General features: G+C 29.5%; 2 protein-coding genes across 3 annotated transcripts in view; one reads left to right on the forward strand and one right to left on the reverse strand.

Annotated features, from left to right (window-relative positions):
• The first annotated feature begins 3357 nt into the window (after positions 1–3357).
• Positions 3358–8588, forward strand: Hacd2 (3-hydroxyacyl-CoA dehydratase 2). The gene is made up of 5 exons (XM_031986313.2): positions 3358–3862; positions 3933–4049; positions 5387–5621; positions 7208–7312; positions 7393–8588. The coding sequence occupies exons 1-5, from the start codon at positions 3779–3781 to the stop codon at positions 7956–7958; spliced, it is 1107 nt and encodes a 368-aa protein (XP_031842173.1). The 5' UTR covers positions 3358–3778; the 3' UTR covers positions 7959–8588.
• A 3-nt stretch (positions 8589–8591) lies between these two features.
• sax (type I BMP receptor saxophone) overlaps positions 8592–17058 on the reverse strand; it is a 33287-nt gene continuing 24820 nt past the window's right edge. For both annotated transcript variants that reach the window (XM_031986312.2, XM_031986311.2), the window contains exon 7: positions 8592–16683. In XM_031986312.2, the coding sequence (XP_031842172.1) occupies positions 16546–16683 (138 nt within the window). In that variant the 3' untranslated portion in view covers positions 8592–16545. The remainder of the gene's footprint in view (positions 16684–17058) is intronic.

The raw sequence follows: 17058 nt of genomic DNA on the forward strand, positions 1-17058 counted from the left end.
TGTAAATAACAGCTATAGAAAACAAAAAAGGATCTAAAGTATATAATTTAAAACTATAATTACTTATTGAAAACAGTATACCATCCTTGTGCAATTTTTACTTCATAGATTATGTTTCCTATACTTTCGTAACATATAACAATTAATGGTATGTCATTGTTCATTATACTTATCTTCACTATCTTCCTGCTTTATGTTACGAAGTTCTGCAACTATATTTGGACTATAGTTTATAAAATATATGTAGAGTATGAAGTGCAGAGTATGGAGTACAGAGTACGAATTATGGAATACAGAATGCAGAATATGGAATATAGTGAAATTTTCGTCCCTGAAAAATTACCGTAAGGTAGCTTTTGAAATTGACGAAATATATTTTTTAAAAATAGAAAAGTAATTATAAATATCGTCAGTATGTATGAGCACATATAGTAAGTAGAGGAAAGTAGAGTAAGATGGACAGCTTCTTCTTTACGAAATTGAAATTCTTGACGCATGAAATCTTTTTTCGAAGTCGTAAGTAGACCTTTGGCTATAAGAAAATAAAAGACTTTTTTAATAAAAATATTTAGTTACGAGGGTAAATACGATTATCTCAAGGTATTGAAATATCCGTTTCGCAAAAATGGTAGGGTAAAACGGAACACTCGTGTCAAATCATAGAAAAATATAAAATTTTGACTAAATCAAAATTGTTACTTGAATACATTGAATTGTTAGCTAATATAAATCAACTATAAATATATATGATTTTATCAACAACAATCACAAATAAATGTGTCATCTTTTTCTGCGCAGAGGTAAACCAAAAATGCTTCAAAATCGAAAAATAACACTGTGGAACAAACTTTAACGTATTTTGCTTTTTACAATAACCACTATGTGATTCTTATAGAGTTCCTTACCCTAAATACGAATCCGAAAATCAAATTGCTGGGTCACGTCCACTTTTCGAAAAAACTGGGTTTTTGTAAAAACGGTCGAATTTTTCAGAAAACCAAGTGTTACGTGAATATGGTATTATTGTTTATAAAAAATGTTTATGAAAAAATAAATATTGTTTTAAAATTGATTTGAATATAAAAAGGAATTTAAATGGAAATCTCGATAAGCAAATAAAGTTGCTTCATCAAAGATTTTTCTCTGTACAGTGCGTTAAGGGAAAATACAGTTCCTTTGTAATTACAATGCTATTGCCTCAATTGGTGTAAGAGTTCAGCATCCCCGAAAACAGTATTTTGTGAAAATTAATATGTATATTACCGTAGATCCATTTTTATTTTCCGATATATGATATCGTGCAACATGGTATACCGCATAATGTGTTGTGCATTATTAATGGTAACAAATGAAATTATTCTTTGATTTTACATTATCAAATGAGATACAAAGGGAGGAGAATGATTGACATTATTCGTAGACAAAAGTGGGGTCTCAAAGGATTGTGTAAAGAAAAAGAATTTTTATTTCTACCTATAGACGATACACTTTATATTCTACCTTTTTGTGTACGCAGGTTTATATACAAATGTACATTTCATAAAGGTTTTTAACAATTTGCGCAACGTGTTAAAAATTATACTACAGATTATGTATCATTATTATTATTGTGGATTCGGCTTACGCTACACCTCAGCTCGCGGCTCGGCCAGTAACAAAGTCGTGCTGAAACTAATTCCGCCATTACTATCAGGCCGAGCGCAGCGAGTGCACGTCTCCCCTTGCCCCTCTGCACTTTTAGGCCGTCGACCGGCTGGGATCATGTCGGTAATGCACTGTATACATTCGTGCCTTCATTTACGCGGAGTATCCGTTCCATGGATTCATTTTATGCGAATGAAAATCGCATAAATAGAAGCTGTCAGTACAAAAGAAAACAAAGTATAGGAAAGAAAAGCTGGTATAAATTTCAAAAACACATATTTATTTCACATAGCTGAACCTAAAAATAATGCTATTGACATTTTGGAAAACGAAAGTAAATATTCGGTGTCAATATAGCGTAAACAGTACGTAATAGTAAATATAATTTACTGCGTAAAAAAGAGATTTGCGTAAAAAAAGTACCGTGTGAATGAAGGTATGGTTGTATTTCAGGAAAAAAAGGTTTTATTAAGTATTCAATTTTTTGTTGACATTCAGTTATGTTTATCAGTCAATTGTGTGTCGACAGAGAAAAAGGAGGCTTGACAAAGAAAGCATATAATACTACATATTCGCCTCTAAAATGGGAACATTATGCGCGCCCAGTCCTCAGCATTTGGGGCCATTTTGTCTCAAAAACGCGGTTGTGACACTGTTTTTAGAAGTAAAATGATTTGTATTCATAACAATGTGTCTATCATTTTTCCATGAACGTATTTTTTTTATTATTTAATTTATCTTAACTTTTGGCTTCATTTTTGTGGTCGGTGACTGTAGTTACCAGTCGTGTATAGGTGACATCTTGTGGCCGGCAACTATAGTCACCCGTCGTATGTAGGTATGGTTTTGTGACGGGTGACTATCGAAAGGGTTAAAAGCGCATAAGGGCAAGGGGAGACGTCCCACAGTGCGACCAAACGCCCGTTTTCTGGATGAAACTTAATAATTTAAAAAGTATGAGTGATACAAAAAAAATTTTTCAGGCAAAAGTTGTAAGGTATAGAGTTAAACATATGCTACTAATATTTTTTCTGAAAAAATCTTACAGATTCCAACGTTATATAAATAGAGAAACTCTGTCAATAGGCGGCCGCAATGTGCGTCCACTCGCGGCGCTCGGCCTATCTTTGTTAGTGACTGAGCCGCAGGACGAAGAAATCAGACGGCCAATAACAAAATATATCCAAAACTGAGACACCATACTACCGGACCGAGTACCGTAAGTGGACCTCTTCCTTTACTCCTGTGCACTTTTAAACCACAGGCCGACGATAATAACATGAGAGGCGAATAGTATATATTTGTCTCAAATATATTATGTTATATGTACATATAAACACATTCTCACGAATATATATGTACTCTAATGTGTTTGGTTTTCGTATAATAAATCATTCAAACTAAAATTTTGACATGTTTATTTTTCAGGTAGATTTTGTATAAAATTTGTATTTCTGTTTTATAATATTTTTACTTGAAAAAGAAAAATTGTTTATCTTGTTTCGTTTCCTTTTGGAAATATATGTCATTTTCCTGGCTTATATTATTACAGAAACCAACATTTTTTAAAATGTAATTTATAACTTATGTCAAAGGTGTCTAAATCAATGCCGCGGCACTCTAGTAACATTCCCCTTACAAAAAGTTACTCTCTCCATACTTACTTTTACTTGGATTAACAGCCATAGAACTGCTCATATACACAGTGTTGCGTATACTATCGCGGTTAGGGCGTTATAGGGAAAATTTAGCGTGGATAAAGTGCCCGTGGAGCACTAAGGTACTCTGTAGTAACTTCAAATTTTGTTAAGGATTCTCAGGTGGTGAGCGTATCTGTGTATTGTATGATGATAGCTATTTAAGTTCTTGTATTAGATGTGATTTTGTAAGGTAAAAAGATAATTGTCATTGAAGCAAATACCGTTAACATGAATTCTAAACGAAGTTTTTGTTCGTGATTATAATTTGTACGTAAAACATGACGTAATGTTCTGCACAAATAAATACTTCGTGTATTTGTGAAAATTTACTCATTTTACATTGACTTCAACTGAATGACAGAAGGAAAGGTTTTATAGTTTGAATATAGAAAGAGTGGTGTGACGTACAATTCGAGTAAATATAAAATGAAAATATGGCTAATAGATTAATTCCATTTGTATACTGGGCACAAACAGAAAGTCAAATTACATTAAAGGTAGATTTGACTAATGTTAAGGTATGTAACTTAAGTGATATGTATATGTTATCTTTTATAAATTTTTATACATGTTAAATATGTGTTATAGGATTTAAATTTTGACATAGATGAGAAGAGATTGAGTGTTAATGCTTATGGACAAGGTGCCAAAGGTTTTAATAATTATGGATTCAGCCTTGATTTAAATTCATTCATCAACACTGAGGTAATATTTGTATAATGTCTTATCTGTATATATAGTATCATTGGTATTTAATTAAATTTTAATAAAAGTAGGAATACATCTATTGCAATAGAAAGATTAAAATTGATTGTCTTAAATATCTCTTAATTATTTGAATTCTTTTTATTTCTTATATGACTATATTTTATTATATTAGATCATACACATAATTCTTTGAAATTATATTTTATTAGAAATAATTTTAGTAAAGTATGTATGAAAATGATAAACCTTGAAGATAAACAATTTCTTACTAAGAGTTTAATTTCAAATGTTTTAAAATTATAAGATAAATAAACTATTATTATAAAATAAAATTTTTAAATAAATATTTTAAAAAGAAAAATTAATTTTTATATATTTTTTTATAAGTTTTCATAATTTTTATATATTGCAAAAAATAATATCTATATTTTTACATTTTGTGTAATTATATTGTAAATCCTCTACTAAGCATATAGATATTATATTGTTAAATTTCATAAAAGTATGCAGGATGATAAAAAATGGGAATTTAGAACTCAAAAAGTAGATGTATTCAACAAAGAGAGGAAAGAAATTGCAATAAACATAAGTTCAAAATTAAATGTTTTCTAAGTTATAAACAACTTTTTATTACGGTTGAAGAAAGTACCACATCTAATGCTCTTACATAACAGTAAACAAGAGATTACATATCCTTTTCTCATGTTATGCATATATTGTTACGAATACATATCAAAATAGTACATTTAATGAAAAAGGAATTCTATAAAGAAGATTAGTGTCATTGGGTTCTTAATCAACTGGTTGAAAATCCTTGGTCTTTTTTGTGAGTATTTACTAAGAGCATAGTATATTCTTTAACAATTGGAAATGTAAATGTAATATATGAGAAAGCATGGAATTCCTTTCAAAATACAGCAAAACATTTTTGGAAGAGTATTCAGTTCTTTAGTATAAAGGTATTAATTGTTTGTGGAAATATGAAACTTTTTGTGCAGCATGCAAGTAAGTCACCTGTTGTGACTAAATCTAAAAATTGTGTATAACTTTGAAAATACTATTTTTTCAATGAGTGTTTATTCAAACTTCCCTCCTTCTATTTGACAAATACTGTCTATCCTTAAAGTTGTGAACCCTTTTTTCTTATTATCCACAACATCATATTTCAAATATATAAATAAATCACATACATCTGTAAAATAATTATTTTCTAATTTTTCTTTAACAACACTTTTAAATTTCTAATCATATGTTTTTAATGATAAAAGTATATACATTAAAGACTTCTCAATTATGTATTATTCAATTAATGAATAATACTTTTAATATTTCAGGAGAGTAATTACAAAGTAATAGATCGTGAAGTAAATTTTGTATTAAAGAAAAAATCTCTTGGTTGGTGGCCTAGACTAACCAGTCAACCACAAAAGCCAGCTTGGTTAAAAATTGACTTCGATAAGTGGACAAGTGAAGATTTAGAAGAAAGTGAGGATAAAAAATTGGATATCTGCAATGATTATCCCGGCATGTATGACAAACTTTATAAAGAAGAATTTGGTTATAGGAAAGGTATATTATTTCTTATAATAGAGGGTAAATTGTATAATGTGATCAGCTTTATTACTTTCAATGTTGATAAGATTATAATACATTTTTTTATTATAAGGAATATAGTTTCAAAGGGTCTTTAAGGTAATGGTTTTAGATCTGTTACATGTTTTTCCAATAAGTTTCCAAAATTATTTTCAAAGTTATTATGGACAACCTTATATTTTCTTTTTGTTAATTGATCCCATCACTACGGACAACGAAATATCTCGATATTTACCATAATATCGTAGATACAATACTATGGACGGGATATCTCGCTTATACGAGTCGTAAATACGATGTTTTAGACGAGATTTCTCGTGTCGTAATTCTAATTATGCAGTTTAAAAATATGGACTAAATAATCGATATATAAAATATTTTGTCGTCGATAAAAGGTTCTTAAAGACTATAAATAAAAATGCTCTATATTCACAGCAAATGAATTTTCTTATTTTTATTTCGTATGAAACGTTTCAAAGCACGGTGCAGTACATAATCATATTGCAATACATAATCAATACATACTAATTTCTCTATAAATAATCATATTGCAACACACAATCAGTACATAGTGATTTCTCGATAATATCGCATAACGAAAAGTATGATGTGAGATATCTTGTCCGTAATATTGTATTTATGATGTTATGGAAACGAGATGTCTTGACTTTCTTAGCTAACGGATTAACTAGGAAATATTGAAGTAAAGTTTATCAACCTAAATTAAAAATATGGTAATTATTTAGTTTGGGGTATTCCTCTGGGTCTTAATTACGAAAATTTTTCAAACTTCTCTTGTACAACTTATTCTATGGACTTCCTAGAACACATTGATGTAAATGTTAATAACATTATAAAAATTTAAACGTGTTTACTATGTTCACGCCGATGTTTTTTCGACATATGATGTTTTACATTAGCTATGCATCACCAGTGGTATATGTCAATGTGAACGTAGTAAACAATGTTCTCAAAATTAATTATTTCAAAAACTAAGCGTCTAGGACAAAATGTAATCCTAGCACGCGATGGAGCAGATATGTAGCTTGCGGAATCTATTGAAAAAAGTTCCGAGACACATTTCATTTTCAATTGAGAATTGAAAATAGTTGCGTGAAACTTGAGGTACCGGCAGTGATTCAAATGCCAACGACTGCCTCTTTTTAATGCTATGTAGCTGCAGCTAGTTAGTTTGGCCATGTAAATGTGTTAGCTTGCTTTAGTTAGATATTTATTTTACCTACATATTCACATTCCTTTATTATTTATGTATTCTTTTGCAAAAAAAAAACGCTGCAGCTGAATGAAGAAAAACGGGTTGCATACTTGAATTCGGTATAAGAAATTCTATTAAGGTCATCTATTAAACTTTTTGAAACAAAAAAGAAGTTAAATTTTGTAGACCACTAGTTATTAATTAAAGAATATATCTTATTTGAATTGTAAACAATTTATTAACAAGAAAATGAATATAATTGATCACATTATGCTGCTTACCCAATGTAAATTTATTTACATTAGAATCTATTAATGATTTTAATTTGGTTTTATTTATTCTATAGAGGATTCTAAGAAGGTGTACTTAATTATTTATAATCTTTGTCAGTTTGTTGGCTTTATTTATATCCTTACTATAATGGCAATAATGTATTCACGAGATGGGCCAGGTTAGTAAACATTTAAATAATTTAATGCATCAACTTTAATAACGATTAGAATGATATAATACAATATACTTCTTTTTTAGCTTCAATGAAAGAAACATATGTGGCTGTTGGAAACCCAATGAAGTTTATACAACTTTTACAATTTTTAGAAGTTATGCATTCCTTATTTGGTTATACTAAAAGTAGTACATTAGTATCATTTGTACAAATAGGAGGTAGAGCATTTGTTTTATTTGCTATGATTGAAGCTGAACCACGTATGCAAACAAAACCTGTTGTTTTTTATTTATTTCTTACTTGGAGTATAGTAGAAATAGTTAGATATCCTTATTACATAACACAATTGCTTAAAACTGAAATTCCATTTCTAACATGGTTAAGATATACTATATGGATGCCTTTATATCCATTAGGATTCCTTTGCGAAGGAATTATAATATTAAGAAATATTCCATACTTTGAGGAAACGGAGAAGTTTACTTATTCGTTGCCTAATAATTGGAATATTGCATTTCATTTTCCAACGTTCTTGAGAACATATTTGCTTATATTTTGTTTACCTCTTATGTACATGTTAATGTCTAGAATGAATCAGGTACGTTATAAAAAATTAGGTAAATACAAATTGAAAAAAAAGTATACATAAATTAATAATTCATTTTTAATACATAAATTAATTACATTGCACGTATGATACACAAATTTCGATTCACTAAAGTTATCTTTTTTTTCTAATTTTTTAGTTCTCTTCTGTCTTCTATAATTAAGAAACATTTACCAAATATTTTCGTTCTATACAGATTCCAAACTGTTACGTGTAGTGATAATATAGTGACTTTAAAATATAGTAACTTTTAGATGTAATCAGGTATTGAACATTGTAATTAAATATAAATATTGTCATACTGCTGTAGTTTTTAGTTTAATATATTTAAGTACATCTCATGTTTGAGACATCTAGTGAGTGAAAAGTCACATTTTCTTGACACAGCCATTGAATTAACACCACCATCTGATTACCTATAACAGGTTTCTATCTTAACGATCATAACAGTTTTATTTAAGGCGATTATTAGATTTGCAGTTGACAAAAATTGTCAGAAATTGTCCTGATGTAAAGACAGTATTGCATTTGCTTATGTGATTATATAGTTTAAAATAATTTACAAATTGTACACTAGCAGCTATACAATAGCTATTTTTGACATTGCACGTGATATGTATAGAAACTAACAAGTTGAGAATTAAAAAGTTGACTGAGTTATCTAAGAACAAAGGAATTTAGTAGTTTATTTAGTTTACGTTTAAATAATCTATCTCGATAACGCATAATTATGTTTACATAATCTCTAGGTATATATATGTATATATAAAAATAACAATATTATACATTAAAGTTAAATATTATACAACGTGAAAATATAAATTAAATCATGAAATCAAACATATAATTATTTTCTTATAATTATTTATGATTTATTTGGGTTGGTAATCGAAACAAAAGGGACGATTAATTAAAAAATTAGAAAATCATTATAAAATATATTTACGAGCATAATCTTATGCCTAAATCAGACTAGGAGACAATTGTTTGTAGATCAGAGATGTCTAACTTATTTCCTTCACGCTAGTAACTCGGTAGTGTTACAAACGATACAAATAGGTAAAAGTAGATATGGAGTAACTCCGTAAGGAGAGTATCACTAGAGTGCCTGCGAGCACCGATTTACCACCTCTATAACAGATGACTGCAAACAGCGGGAGACAGAACATTAGTCTTAAAACAGTTCGCGAACAAATTTTTAATCCGTATTCTATTTTTCATTGAAATGGCAATAAATAGCATATGCGCTAAAAATTTGTTTATACACAGTTTCATGACTTCTCTTTTGTTCTCCATTGCTTGTAAACTGTCCGTGAACAATTGTCTCTTAGATTGGACTATTTACACGAATCCTCCCGCCTGACGTCATATCATTTCGGTGTCGTGTTCAACCTTATCGATAATTTATGAATTTAAACTTGTTAGTAAGAATAAAGTATATTATATACTTCATTTTTACTATGGGTACAATATTTTACAAAGGCAAAACTTATATAAAAATTTTGAATGTTCATATTTCTAAATTGGGCAACCTTGAACATAACTTCTACAACATTTGTTGCTTTTTTCTCTCGATCGCAGAATGACAAGAAAGCGGAAACTGCGTTCAAAGAATCAACAACCTTAGTTTACATAATAAGTTGCAAAAGTTTTGTCTTTGTATATATTAAATATGGGGTGTTTAGTATGACTTGATTGTGACAAATGAAAACAGCACGTATGTTTGAAGCGATAGAAATAATATTTATGGAACTTAATACTACAGAAATGTAGTTTTGGGACATGTATATAATTTTGTCATTTTTTAAACGAATCTTTGCAAATTTATACTTGCATGGTTAATCCTTCACACAATTTTAGTAATTGGAGTTATCGTTCAATATACAAGATGATTGACGCAGTTACAACAAGCCATATTATTTCCTGGTTGAAGGTACGCAAAAATGTAGCGAAACAAAAACAAATGGTAGAAAATCCTGCATATGGTGGAACCTATCTTTTCGCATGAGTCGAATTCTCTCTTTATTTTGTGTTAAAAAAAAAACATTAGGGTAATATGGCGGAAAAATGATTATTTCGCTAGTTATTTAAAAAAAATATTTTATTTTTTATGATTTAAAGTCGAAATATAAAATCTTTATTATTATTCTATAGTTTATCGTTTATAGAAGTATGAAAACTCTATAAGTATGAAAAAAACATCTTAAAATTTCAGACTGACCTCTTTCAGTCTAGACGAAAAATATCTTGACATAAATACGAGTTTTAAGAATGGTCAAAGCTGTTTTATTTTTTTAGATGATTTGATTATTGCATCGTAACCTGAAATACAAACAATATATTTACTTAAAAAGATTGACAATGTTCTCCAAACATGCATCATTCAAGATATAAATTTTAGAATTGATATCTTTTGTGTTTAAAAAAAATTCGCAGATTAAATCTTTCTTGGTTTGTCATACTGAGAGAACTCCTTAATTTTTTTTATTCGCTGGCTCACTATAAACATTTTCGATTGTGCCTTTTTTGGCATATTCTGAACTAATGTTCTTGTATAGATAAGGGCATTTCTTTATTGCCTGAATAAAAGTTGTAATGTTTGCCATTTTCTTGCAATGACGCTACACTGCTTACAGTGTCATACGCTGAGCATAGTGACGAATCAAGGTAACGATGAAATCATGAAGCTATCATTTTTTAGGAGTCATCTACTGTTTTAACCCTTTGCACTCGGAAGTATGTCATTAGAAATACTTAACATTTTTTAACTAGACGAAGATGATATTTTTTTAAATTAACTCAAAGAGAAATCACAAGTAAATTGAGAAACAAAGCTTTTTTATCCCAATATGCATTATGCACGGTTGAATATTAAGTATCAAATTTTATAATTTTACTTCATCAAATCAAGTGATGACTGAGAGTCACCTCTCGAGTGCAAAGGGTTAATTGTCCGCAATTATTTGCAACGAGGTGAGCCGTTTAAGTGTGTACGGTGGAATATCTCGTAAAGTATTGAAATTAGAAAAAAAATGTTTTTACAAAAGTTATTTGGTATGAGGGCAAACATTATGTGGTATTAATGTTATTTTCATAGCTAGATAGATGAGTAAGATATCAATGTCAAGTTAGTTTTTTAACGCGTTGAATGCCATGGGGGTCACCGGTGACCCCTAACAAAATCGAATTACTATAGTTCACACAGTTAAACCATGATTATTTGAAAACATTTCTATATTATAAATAATGCTAGCTAATGTGCTGACATTCAGCTAGTATTATTGTTAGAACCTGTAATAATAACAATGCAATTCAGTCAAATGATTCAGTATTGTATTTTTTCTATTTCAAGTATTTTGTACTATAAAATCGTACGGCATTCAACGTATTAAATGGAATTATATATTTTTTTTATAATATAATAGTGGGTTTTGGGACGAATTCAACGATGTGAAACATGATATTATTCCATGTGCTAAATCATAAATTAGAGCCATCGGAGACGTCACCGCGTACCGTGCGCGAGCACATCGATCTACACTGCGTTACTCACGCGAGCTAAGCTGGCCTTTGGTTCAAAAATAAAAAGGGGCAACGGGACTCGGCTCGCGGCTCGGCCAATAAAAAAAGTCGCGCCGAAACTAATTTCGACATTACTATCAGGCCGAGCGCTGCGGGTGGACGTCTCCCCTTGCCCCTCTTCACTTTTAAGCCATAGGTCGACTCGGCTCACGTGAATGACGCATTGCACATTTTCCTTTATACCTTTTCACTAATATCTTTGACTTTGAATGTCCTCGTACGGAAAAGATAATGCTGAAAATTGACTATTCAAAACCAAGGGTATTGGACGCACTCATTGATTTAGTAGACGGAATAATGTGTCGCATATCGTTCAATTCGTCTCAAAACCCGCTATTACATTATAGAAAAAAATATATGATTCCATTTTGAAAAATTAACTTGACATTGATATGTTCCCCACTGATCTAACTATGGAAATAACATTACCACTAAAACTACTGGATGGGTTAAATTGACCTGCATCAGAATATTTATTTTATAAGTATTTCAATTACGATGGCGTTTTTGCGAAAGATTTTTAATTAAATTTGTGTATTTATAGAGATACGAGACTAGGAAACTTTGAATCTAAAGAAACGTGTTGTTCTAATTTCTATAAAAAATTGGTGGTATGTTATTCTAACTGCTTGGTAGTTTTAGTGTTAATGACACATAATGTTTATACCAAATAATTTATACCAAATGTCTCTTTATAAAAAAAAATAATTTTTGTCAAAACATTTTTTTTTTGTAACTTCAATACTTTACAAGATATTCCACCGCATACATTTAAACGGTTCTCCTTGTATATAAACAAATACCCCATTGATCTGCACGATTAACTCTTATCGGTTGTCAGATTCTCAGACCCGAGTTGCTGTTAGATTGTCGAATGTGGAGGAATGGTTTGTTATGTCACACAAGTGACAAACATTCGCTACGGTACATAGTGTAATTCCACACGGGGGAATGGCATATGTCCGATAAGGGTTGATTATTGTTAAAGAATATATTATTTGTGTATGATGAAAGACTCCAGAATATTCTTGCTATTCACACATCAGTTCAATGTAAAAAGATATAGCAAAGAATAGGACACGGCAATGTTTATTTAACTCGCTGAATATTAACAAATTAATATTGAGGACATTTATAAAATTGAAGTGTTTATAAGTAATTATATTTGAATATTTGAAAATCATCATTAATTTATTCCTTAATGCCATGTTCGTCTTAAAAAGTATACAACTTATGATATCACCAATGAAAGTGAGCACATATTAGTTAATGATAAATAAATGATATTTTTACTAGCAAATGTACACTGTTCCTATTTACATTAAGTAATGAGTATATTGGAAACTAATAGTTCTACTACGGGGACACGGTTCAATGACCTGTCAAGAATTAATCTCAAATATAATACATATTGTCAATATTGAATTTCGTTGTTACAGATAAATTAAAAATATTAACATATTCGCGACCGTACATAACTTCCAAAAGTTATAGCTGAATACTGCAATGAAATAACAAGTATCTGATACTTAACTACAGATTTTGAAATGATGTAAAATTACTTTACCAACATTTTTCTAAAAAAATTAAAAATGGTAGGACTACGTATTCAGCTAAAAAATTTTAAATGATATCGAAGTATGTTGCCGGTCTCCAATGTGTTAGCTTGTATGAATAAGACTTCATTAACACGTTGTCTGTAACATTAGTCAATAGCGACCCATGTATAGTTTTTGCATGATGATGATCGATCAACAGTAATCGGTATATGATTTTTGTGCAAATGATTGTTATAGACGGCTGGTGGTGTAGTGGAAAAATTAACAAATTACAAACGACAGTCAACGTGCTAACGGAAGTATAAACATTTCATAAAATACTTTTATAAAAAGTATGAAACAATAACAAATTGAAATAGAATTGAATTAAAATCTTCATTCTACATAGTGCCTGTTTTATCCGTATGTTCTTATAAAAGCAGTTTAATATGGAAGAGAACATTACGCGCTGTAAATAATTTTTGCACAGTTGAAGTAGTAAAGAAATATCAAAGTTATGTACATTTTTTAAAAATAGAACTTCATATTTTTTATCTATGATATGATACTACCGCTTGAGAAAAATTTAATACTTTATTACACATTTATATTATTCTATGTCAAGCTTAAAATTTTGAAGAATCCGAGTATAGTTAACATCTGTTACATGTTTTAAGTCAATTAAACCTTACTTGACTTTATTTATTGCTAATAGAAACCAGATTATTCAACTGTTAAACAAATTCTAAAAGCTATAAATGAATGCAGTGCATTTTAATTCATTTATGTGTTTAATTTTAATTTTATTAAAATTATTACTTTAAATACTCAGGTTCATCATTTGTTGAATTTGTTTTAATAAAGATAATCATATTATGGATAAAAAAATGTAAAATCTTTTTTGAAGAAATTAAGTTGACTTTGAAATCATTGTCATTACTTTACATACTGAAAATATTAAATAATCTCTTCCATATTAACAAATTTTTGTAAGAACATGTTTTGATACATTTGGTTTCTTATAAGATAATTTACTGTGTCCAGACAATACAGACACTCTGTATATAATTCTATGTACAATTAATAATGATAATATATTGGGCTACATAGTAACTATTTAAAAAATGTTAAGGGCTAGCATAAAAAGATACTAATTTAAAAGGTGCGTGCTTGAATAACATTGATAAGCGCTAAACTCAAGCAAACGTCTGTTTACCTAAAACTTTGCTTGAATTGCAATAGTATCTTATTATATCTTTACTGTCGACTATAATATGTAGACTGTGGATCTTTATAAATTCATAACAGATAGTACTAAATGAAATTCAGTAAAATAAAACTTTTTATTTTCGTTCTATCTAATCTCTAGTTTTACTAAGTAGTCTTTAAAATTAAAAATTTATAAAACATCCGCAGTCCAGTAGTAGAGTTCAAATTATTTAACTCTTGGTCAGCAATGACAGGATCTGTCTGTTCAGAAACTGGTTTCATTAATCCTTTTTCTATAGCGTTTATTGTTAATAATTAAATAGTCTGAACAAATAAACGCATTTTCAAAACAAACTTTATAAATATCATCCAACGCTATATTATTATACATTTATCTTGGACTGGCATCACATTTAATTTACTTTTATTTTAGACTAATAACACCGTAAAGTTAGAGTATAATTTTCGGACGGAGAGAAGTTTGTGCACATCGACGAAATAAACACATTCAAATATGTCATTAGCACACATATTTAAATTGTTCAAATAAGTGCGTGTACAGTGGAACAATTTAATATTATCAAATACAATGTATTTGTAATTGTGAGGAACTAAACTTAACTTAAGTTAAAGTATGTCGATGAAAAGTTGACCAACTACCAACGAGTGGAAAAGCACAAAGTCATTGGGTATCGTCCACTCACTTTACCTCATCCCTTTTAAGGAGACGTGCAACACATGATATTCTAAGTTGTTGGTAAAAAGTTTCACAGAAGGTCTGTTTGGTCGGAATAGAAGCAGCTTGTTCATTTTCAGATACATTTTCGACTACGGTCATATATACTATTCCGATCGCGTGACGATGAAAGTAAACAAATCATACAGTGAAAGACTCCTCTTACCACTGTACCTTCCTGGGAGACTTTTCATTAGCAATACATAGTAAGTAATAGGGCCTCTATGGCCACAGGTTTCCGTAAACATAAGAAAACCGCAGATAAGGATTTACAAGCTGTTCATTCTCTATCGTTACATTTCACGTTATTGTCTTTTTGTTTCGTGTACGTTCTTTGTCGTACGACTTGACCAATAATAAAAATGTACCAAAACCAAGATGCCAATGTTATTATATCTTCTTAGTCAAGCATTGTGAGTGGATGATTCCCCTTGCCCTTATGACATGATAACTTGTGGCAAGTCGACCAACTTTTCATTGATGCATGGTACATTGATTTGTAATTTTTTAATAGACATATTTATCAGGCCATTTCGTGAGTATTTTATTTTATTTCGGGGCATATTATCTATTACTCAATATATGAATAATAAACTTAAAAAAGTGTAAAACTATATGAAAATTAATGTGGTGTAAAAACATTAAAATGTTTTAAAATTCTAAGATGTTATTACTGATGAACAGAGAGATATTCAGTATGAATATGGATATTCTCTACTACCCCTTAAGAGATTTTAATGTATATTTGAAACACTTTTTACACAGTATTAGTAAAAAAAGGATTAAAGTCTTTATGCGTGAAAAACTTTTTTAGCTGCACTGCAATTAACATAACTGCATTTGAATTAATGTGTAACTGGTTGAGTGTCAACAATCGGTTGTGAGTTGAATCTTGTTTGGTACGAGATAAATTATCTGTACTAATAAGTCAAAAACACGGTAAAAATTTAGTGCCTTTACCGAAACGAATTTGCTCTGAAATGCGTACAAAGCAAATATTTCAGTTACTATAAAAAAATACACATATTATATATATACCGTTCCTATGATCGCTGTAACAGTCTGCTGTCCGAGAGTTAAAACATAACTTTTTCTTTGTATATAGTCGTATGGAAAATAGTTCCCAAAACACCAGAGTAAAGGCCTGATTTGTTATTTAAAAAATTAAATAAATCGCTTTTCTTACATTACACGGAAATACAAATTTCATTGCACACATATTATCGATATAACAAATTAAGCATATACGCCATGTCAAATAAGTATTATTTTTATGTACATTCAAAGTTAATGTCCTGAATAAATTATTAAATGTATTACTTCCTAAGTGGCACTTTTTGTCTTACGTTAATCATACATGTATGTGATAAAATATTGCAAGAGAAATTGAAAATTTTAATCATACAAATAGAAAATAGTAAAAATAAAATAAAAAATATACGTATTTTTATTACACTTTCCTAAGGACGAAGGAAATTTTGAACACCAACCAAAGTGCTCATCAACTTCATATTAATAAATATGTGCATAAAATGATATACATATAATCCAATATATCCTATTTTTAATCAAGGGATAAATGGACACGAGAATCATTAGCTGCTAATTTAACAAGTGTTTTTTTCACTCGAAGAACAGGTAAACGTGCTGCTGATTTTCCATGCCAACATTCTTTCATTAATTTTCCCAACCCGGCCAATGTCTGTAACACATAACGAAACAATTAAAATATTTCCTCAAAAGAATCATTAAAAAATAATTTATAGTACATAATGTAATGTTATAATAAAAAAAAACATGATGATTGAATTTAGTAATATGCACAGTCTGTTTTGTTTTTATATACCATATTTGGCCAAACTGCGGCTCTCCTACGTCTGCAATGTGGCTCTCTTTAGTCAAGGCCAAAATAATATCATTAACATAAACAAATTCTGTAATGTGAACAGTAAAAGTTAACAATATTATATAATTCGAAGAAAACAAAATACTACGCATTTTATGATGAGAATCTTTATATTCAACAATGAAATTTATTAAATCGTAGCACCGTTCCCAGCTAACAAATGAACATTTT

This window comes from Nomia melanderi, chromosome 9 (assembly GCF_051020985.1).
Source record: "Nomia melanderi isolate GNS246 chromosome 9, iyNomMela1, whole genome shotgun sequence".
Lineage (NCBI taxonomy): Eukaryota > Metazoa > Arthropoda > Insecta > Hymenoptera > Halictidae > Nomia > Nomia melanderi.